This window comes from Chaetura pelagica, unplaced genomic scaffold, assembly GCF_000747805.2.
Source record: "Chaetura pelagica isolate M959 unplaced genomic scaffold, ChaPel_1.0 scaffold8, whole genome shotgun sequence".
Taxonomy (NCBI): Eukaryota; Metazoa; Chordata; class Aves; order Apodiformes; family Apodidae; genus Chaetura; species Chaetura pelagica.
Window position 1 is genome coordinate 1,555,749 of NW_009954544.1, and position 8,227 is coordinate 1,563,975.

The 8,227-nt window shown below is 40.7% G+C and overlaps 1 protein-coding gene across 1 annotated transcript in view; it reads left to right on the forward strand.

The window, feature by feature from the left end:
• Positions 1–8,227, forward strand: part of FSHR (follicle stimulating hormone receptor) — an 83,297-nt gene that overhangs the window by 63,341 nt on the left and 11,729 nt on the right. The window contains exons 5-6 of the mRNA XM_010004974.1: positions 3,053–3,136; positions 5,316–5,393. Of these exons, the coding sequence (XP_010003276.1) occupies positions 3,053–3,136; positions 5,316–5,393 (162 nt within the window). The remainder of the gene's footprint in view (positions 1–3,052; positions 3,137–5,315; positions 5,394–8,227) is intronic.

An 8,227-nucleotide genomic window follows, 5' to 3' on the forward strand; every position in this document is an offset into this window, starting at 1 on the left:
CCCTTGTGGCCAAGAAGGCCAATGGCATCTTGGGGTGCATTAGAAAGGGGGTGGTTAGTAGGTCAAGAGAGGTTCTCCTCCCCCTCTGTTCTGCCTTGGTGAGGCTGCATCTGGAGTATTGTGTCCAGTTCTGGGCCCCTCAGTTCAAGAAGGACAGGGAAGTGCTTGAAAGAGTCCAGAGCAGAGCTACAAAGATGATTAAGGGAGTGGAACATCTCCCTGATGAAGAAAGGCTGAGGGAGCTGGGTCTCTTTAGCTTGGAGAAGAGGAGACTGAGGGGTGACCTCATCAATGTTTACAAATATGTAAAGGGTGAGTGTCCGGAGGATAGAGCCAGGCATTTTTCAGTGATGTCCAGTGATAGGACAAGGGGGTGCAAACTGGAGCACAGGAAGTTCCACTTTAACATGAGGAAAAACTTCTTTACTGTGAGAGTGACAGAGCCCTGGAACAGGCTGCCCAGAGAGGTTGTGGAGTCTCCTTCACTGGAGACATTCAAAACCCACCTGGACGCCTTCCTGTGAGATGTGCTCTAGGTGACCCTGCTCTGTCAGGGGGGTTGGACTAGATGATCTTTCAAGGTCCCTTCCAACCCCTAGGATTCTTTGATTCTATGATTCTGTAATTCTGTGATGAGGTAAATTGTGTTCCAAGTTTTGTCAGAGTAGCTCCTGCCAATTTGGCATAAAAAAGAGCAGGCATGTTGTTATATCTGGAAAAAGCAGCCACAATCTTCCAGGAATTTGTTTCTGAATGATTTTTTTTTTCCCCCTGCTGACCATGGTGCTATGTTTTCTTAAAGGCTGACTCCAGTAAGCCTTTTCAGAAAGACAATTAATGTTTTGGGAAGCAGCCATCAGTCATTTCAAAAACAGTTTCTTACTGAGCTGTTTATGTATGGCAAGTGGGCACTCAGTTATAATACAGATTAAAGAGGACACTTGTTTAATGCGAGGCTACTAAGGGTGTATACATTATATGGTAAATATATTGACAAAACTGTCCTGCAGGAAAGATATTCAGTAAATTGGATTATCTACATTCTAACAAGATTATCTACTTAAAGGCCTTTGGACTTTTGCTGGTTAAATAAAAAGAGAGGGAAGATCTAGGCTGCAGTCTAGCTAAATATTTTTTTAGTTCTTTTTCTGCAGTTAAATAAAAGAACATCCTCTCCTGCTCCTAATCACTATTTTGTGCCTCTGTGCAGTCAGTGCTTTTTGCCACTTATAGATTTACTTCAATATGAAATGATTTATCAAAGATGCTTTCCTCTTCACCTCATGCTGCTCAATTGACACAAGTACAAATTGAGCCCTGAATACTTTGGGATTCCCAGAAAGATCAGGACTATGGTCCTGACATCACCCAAGGTCTTGAATGTCTTTTTTCACACATATAAGGTGAAAGCCCTGCAATCCAGTGTGGCATTTTGATGTGTTTAGAGTAGCTGCCATTGAAAGCAGCATTTGAATAGCATATGTTGGAGAACCATCATCTTTCATTACTGCAACATGAGGATGGAGTTTTTTCTTGGGAAAGTACTATAGAAAGCTTCTCCTGTCTTCTCCTCTGGCCTGCAATAGCCACCATACTACATGGCAGCAGTTTGCTTCATTTGCCTTCTAGGGAAACGTGCTATAATTTGTAATTAGCAGGTGGCTCATAAAAATGGCATGCATTTTTAGTGTACAACTCATTGAAAATTAAAGGCAACTTCCAACTAAAACCCTGTATGTCTCCAGTAATTTTAAAAGTGTACTTTCAAATACTGTAAGGGAGGAGTTACAGGTTCTTCTTCTATTGCTTCTAGTTCTCCTTTCATGGAGTGTAAGTACAGCAGTACTTTAAATAATAAGGGCCTTGTGAAAGCAACCTGCTTCATTAATCATGCTTTCTATTTAACTATCTGTAATAGGCATTTTTGTAGAGCTTTCTTGGTCACATGTGACAGCTGTTATTTTTAAGCTAATGCAACATCGGGCCACTCTGACTCCTGAGGTGGAACAGTCATGACATTTCAGCAGCTTTCCCAAATTGGCTTCTTGAATATTAACTATACTTCTTTATTTTTTCCCTGCATATAATGCATTTCTTTTAGTTATGAGATAGATAATAAGTTGGCTTTTCAATGTGAACATCTGAGGATATCCAGATACCACCTCAGGGAGCTCAGAGCTCAGGGAGCTCACTCACCCTGAGTGCCCAAATGTAGTATTTAGTTGCCATGTGTGGATGCTCAGTTTCAGTTCAGTTTAGGGAACCTGAAAGGTTGCAAATCTTCTGAAATAATCTAAGTTCATGGCAATGTCACATTTGTCCTGCCTTTACTACTGCTCTGGACAACAAAAGGTGCTTAAATTAGACTTGGTATTGCTCTGTGTATACCTGTGGCTTCTTTCCTCACTGGCTGTGGGCATAGGGCACAGTCATAATTTCTGGTATGGTGTTTCATGAACAGTAACTGGAACACAGAGGTCAGCCACACCAGAAAGCAGTGGGAGGCTGGGGGTAGTTAAATATGGGGGCTCAGATCCATTTCCAGTTACACAAAATTCTGTAATGTTCTCATGTGTTCCTTTCCTCATTACTGGAGGTGCTGGGGAGTAAAGTGTTTTAACTGCCTCTTACTGTCATGAAATAATGTTCTTCCAGTGGTTAATGTATCCTGTATTACAGTAGAAAGTTCAAAATCTGGTAAGAGAGTTGAGAGTCTTAAAACAGCTACTATGAAAATAATTATCCTGTGTTGTTGCAGTTGATTTCTTAGAATATGGTTGGGAAATTAATACTGACAGTTTCCTGAGATCCTTAGGAGGGACTATGTAATTACCTGAGGTAGGGTTTCTCCCTAGAATTTGAGGGGGAGCTCGTGGTTTGGAGAAAACCCTTTTTTAAGTTACAATGTCAAGTTTCCTATGGACAAACCCCTTGTATGTGACTAAATTCTGTCTTTTCTGGCTACCATTTTAAGTCTAGTGTTCTTGCTTCTTTGTTTATGCTGTGTTCTTGGGACAGAGAGAATAATCTTCATCTGTTCTCTCCTGCTTAGGTTAATATCAAACACTGGCCTTCGGTTTTTACCTGCTGTCCATAAGGTGCACTCTTTAAAAAACTCTTTCCAGAAAGTTTTACTGTAAGTTTTAATGTCTGCTTTTCACTTTTTAAAAGCTCCCTTTGAATGTTCTTGCTCTCCACCAGAACCTTTCAAGACATGATTTCCCTTGTGTTTGCTTATTAGTTCCATGGTAGCACTTTGGGTTGTAATTTTGTAGGCATTGACAATTATATGGCCCCAAACGTATCAGTTCTCTCCAGGTCTCCTTTCTACAAAGTGTTATAGCTTGCTCTTTACAGACCACTCTTCCTTTAGCTAATCTATGAGCATGTGACTGGATGGCCTAGGAGATGGATGAACAGCCTTTGATTCCTATTTCACCAGTTGAAATCCAAGCCAGGCTCGTGGCAGTGGAAATCCATTGCCACCTGGTGACAGTTCTCCAGCCTGTGGGAAAATATGTGGATCTTGGAGCTGTTTTCCATTGAAAGGTGACCACATCAGAGGGGGAAAAAAGCCACCACCACAACAACAACAAAATGAAAAAAATAAACAACACAATAAAAATATCTCCACCTTGCTACTGTCCAATGAACAAAACATGTTTTTCTATGGAAAATTCCAGTGACAACTTGCAAAAAAATTATTTGTGTAACATTTAGTGTGAAAGCAAGATGGCTTTTTTCTGTAAAATCTCCCTTTTTTTCTTTAAAAAATAGATACCAGCAAAAAGTCCAGGTTTTTTCACTGCAAAAGATCTTGACAGAAATTTTTCAAGCTCTTAGGATAAATAAGCGAGTATTTCTTCTCTTCCTTTGGTCAAGAAGCATTGTTAATGCCCAGGCTAATTTCTGCCTCTTCAAAGGTTTGATCAGAAGATTTCAAGCTTCAGAAACATTAATCCTGAAATTCTCTTTGTAATGGCCATTAATATAAATATAAATGCACAGAAAACATAGAGGGGGGTGCCTGAACATAGTATGCACATATGTAACACAATAAATAAATTCCTGCAATATATTTTACTTGAGTAATTTTGAGAACTGAAACCCTGAAGCAAATGCAACAGATAAAAAGCTACAGAGCATTCCTTTTGTCTACCTTCATGTTTGTCATCTGTCTTACCTAGATTTGAATTACTGTGTGCTGCTGAGGAAGAGTTGTTTGGTTGTTTTTTTTTACATGAAATTCCTCATTTTCCTGTAAGAATAACTAGACCTTGATACTATTTAAGTCCCAAACTAGAACTTGTTTCAATCTCTGGCAGCACTGAGGTCAATAAGGTAATTCCCATTGGCTTCAGTTGTGCCAATATTCATGTCCCAAAGACAGGCCTTGATGGGGCATGGATGTTTATAAAAGGCTTGTACAGATCCTTAGCAGAGGGGTCACTTGTATGGGTGCCACTATCCCTGCCTGTTCCCTCCTCTGATGACTGCAGTTTGTACCCCTGTGCAACTGTCACTGAATTCAAAGTTGTGGCCAAATTAATCTGCCAGCATGAGATAATTTTGGAACTGCGCTTACTTTCAAGCTTTGTAGATAATTCATTTTATTCCATGCTTTCCAACTGAAACAGCATGAAAACAACCATATCCCTGGTCGAAATAATGGGTAATACTGTTTAACTTCTTTGAGGTCTATTTTGAGCAAGCAACAGAACATATATCTGCTTTTCCTGTTCTCGTATCCATCAAAACTTCTGAAACACTGAAATGCCTCCTCAGCAGTTCAACAAGCTGCATTGACAGGGCTCTCATGTCTTATGTTCTTAAGTACATACAGAGCTTATAAGCAGCCCCATTGACACCAGCAGGGGAATGATTCATGGGCTGGTAGGTACTCTGCCGAATCAGGCCAAAAAGGCTAATGGCTTTTTCTGCTTCTGGTTGGGGGGCTGCAAAAAGGGATGGCCTCAAAGCCCCTCAGCTTGCATCATCTGGGTATTATGTTTGCTGGAGGAGCAATTTCATCCACCTCAGGGTTATAAGGCCTGAGCTTTTATGCATTTTAAAGGTTTCAGCCTATTTGGGAGGAAAGTATGGGGGTGCTGGAAGTGTTTTCCTCCAGGCTTTTTTGCCAGGAAAGTTTGTGCTCTGCAGACAAAATATCTTCAAAGCTTAAGTCATCACCCTCTGCCTATAAGAGTTCCTCAGACTGACTATTAGGAAAAATACTATCTTTGAAATAGCATATCATATTAAAAAGCTCACAGAAGTACAAAAATATGTCATTTCTGTTGTATTTTATTTTTCAGAGATATTCAAGACAATATCAATATACGTACAATCGAAAGAAATTCATTCACAGGCCTAAGTTCTGAAAGTGTGATTCTGTGAGTAAGACACAGCAAATGCTTTATTCTCCTCATTAGGTCATTTCTTGTGAAGAAAACCAAGGGATGGGCATTATTTTACACATGTCCAAATTCAGTTTGGATTTTTAGACTTCTCCTCTACCTCTGCATTATGTTTTCCTGCCATGAAAAATGAAATTTTTGTTGAGGTCTTTTTATTGTATTCTAATCCTGTTCTTTATTTTAGAAGCACAGTATAGAGCAAAATCAGTAATTACAGATGCCAAGGTTAAACATATTCCACGTACAACAACAGTTCCATGTGATACAAATTGTGTTCAAAAGTATGGCATGACTCATAAATATTTACAGTCAGACACATCATTCGAAGATGGTTATTTACTCAGGCAAAATATATGTAGATGTTGTGGAAATGCAGTATATTTGTACACAGTGTTAATACGTTGATACAGGCTGGTTCACAAATTGGTTTCAAGCTCTGTGGTTACATGACTCTACATTTGACTTGATCAGTCCTGTTTTTTTAATAAACTGTCCGGCTTCCTTGATCCTTTCTGTTGGTCTATCAAAATGTACTGTTTGCTTGCTAACAAGCTGCCTTCATTTCACCTAGCCAGTGGCCAGACTGGAAAAATGTCCCACTGTGTGTGTGCAGTTTACCTCGCATACCGAAGCAGACAAGCAAGATCTGATTGACTGATTGGGCTCACGTTGATTTTGGTGGGAGCAAGGTCAGACCATCAATATTTGAAGAGAGGCCAGTAACAAGTCACTTAGCTGTTATCTCCCTTTTTCCCCTATCAGTTACACACAACCTCTGTCTATGTCAGGTTCTCTGAATTTTTAAACACACATACCCTTTTCTCACATATATATTCAAGTCACAATACCCTAAATGTACTGATTTATCTTTTCTCTCTGTGAAGATAGTATTGGCTACTCAGGTGGGACTTCATATTTTCAGAGCAGTGCACAACAAGTACTGAATCCATAATATGCCTAAGAGATGAGATAAATCTCCCAGCTTTGTACTATGATTTGACCTTTCTGTGCCACTTGAGCTGCACTCCCCATGCTTCCCTGCAGCTCCGTTGTCACTATGTCTCCCGAGAATATCTGCTGAAGGCTTTATGTATATGCATCAGGAGTTGGTAGTGAGGTGGGGGTTGGTCCCTTCTCTTGAGTAACAAGTGATAGAACCAGAGGAAATGGTTTCAAGTTGTGTCAGGACAGGTTTAGATAGGATGTTAGGAAAAATTTCCATGCTGAAAAGGTTGTCAGGCTCTGAAACAGGCTGCCCAAGGGAGTGGTTGAGTCACCACTCCTGGAAGTATTTAAAAGACATGTAGATGTGATGCTTAGGGACATGGTGTGGTGGTGGACTTGGCCGTGATTCGTTAACAGTTGGACTTAATGATCTCAAGGGTCTTTTCCAACCAAAAATGTTCTGTGATTCTGTGAAATTGGCTTCCCTCTCTCCCTAGGATGTTCCATTGCTTATATGATTACCACTCGTGTATTGAAGGACAGTCTTCTCTGAGGACTTAAGGCCGCTGGTTTGCTAGTAAAATTGGCAGGAGTGGGTGGGGGCAAGTTCAGAACATGTGCTCTTCCAGCTTCTTTGTCCTGCCTCCTGCAACAGCCCCATTGCCAGGAGTTACCTGCACCCACTGGTGTGTGCAGGAGCTGTGCAAGCCCGCCTTGCCACCAACCACCTGGTCAGACAATGTTCTGACCCTCTTGCAGTTCTCCCTTGGGACAGGGGCCCTGTGTGTTCTCTTTGAGAGTCCCTGATCAGACCTTCCTTGTGCTGTGATGAACTTGCCTAATTTTACACCCAAATTTGCTGGTTTTCCATACAAAAGTGAAGTCACTCTGCAATGCAATAGGAAGTCACTGTTACAACAATATTTTGTGAAATCAAGCATGTCAATATGCCATTAAAAATTCCCAGGGCCCATTGAAGCCCCACATTCTGCAGAGAACCAATTTGAGCAGTTTTAGCTGTGACAGGCTGCTAGCATTTTAAAGCCAGCTCTTCGGATTGCATCTTATCCCATCACTATGCATGGGATCTGCACAGACTGGAACTGGAATTGTGGATGCATTTGGTAAAGAAGTGCTAGAAATTTATGGAAGAAATTCACCTTGCTCCCTGGTCTGCATGCCACTTCAAGCCTAAAATAGAGCTTTTGTGCCCTGCAACTGGATGTAAATAGTACCTCAGGGACACTGGCCTCCCATACCAGGTGAATTTCAAAGTGATTTTTAAAAATGCCTCTATAGCTATGAAATAGTGAGTAAAAGCCCATATGTCCAAGCTCTGGATCTTTGCCTCCATTGTCAGTAAGGACGGTGGTTGAAGTGAGGAGACAATTTGTCTCAGTGGAAACTTATCTATATAAAGCATAATGAGATCTTGCGATTTAGGTTAAATTTTGTTTGCTCTTTTTGCTACTCAAATACCATTATCCAGGTGAGAGGAGTTTATAGTCCACACTGTATGGCAACAGTGACTCTGATTTTATGACCTTAGTGTCTCATTGCATTAGCATCATGTTCAGTGAAAGAACGCAGAAAGTGCTAATACTGTGATTAAAAGTGTATATATCAGCCTGGCAGCTATGAATTGATAAGATCAATGTAATATAATAAATGTTTTAAATGCTGGGAGCAGGGACACATCTCTCCTTTGTGCCTGCTCACTCATGTCTAATAGTGCTCGCAAGTGAAGGGGACGGTGACAGTTCTCCTGATCCAACCTGACAGACATTATAGACAGAGTTATGTACATCTGCCTGTCATGGTCAAAAGGGTAATCCTTTCAACCAGACCCAGAACTGATTTTCCTG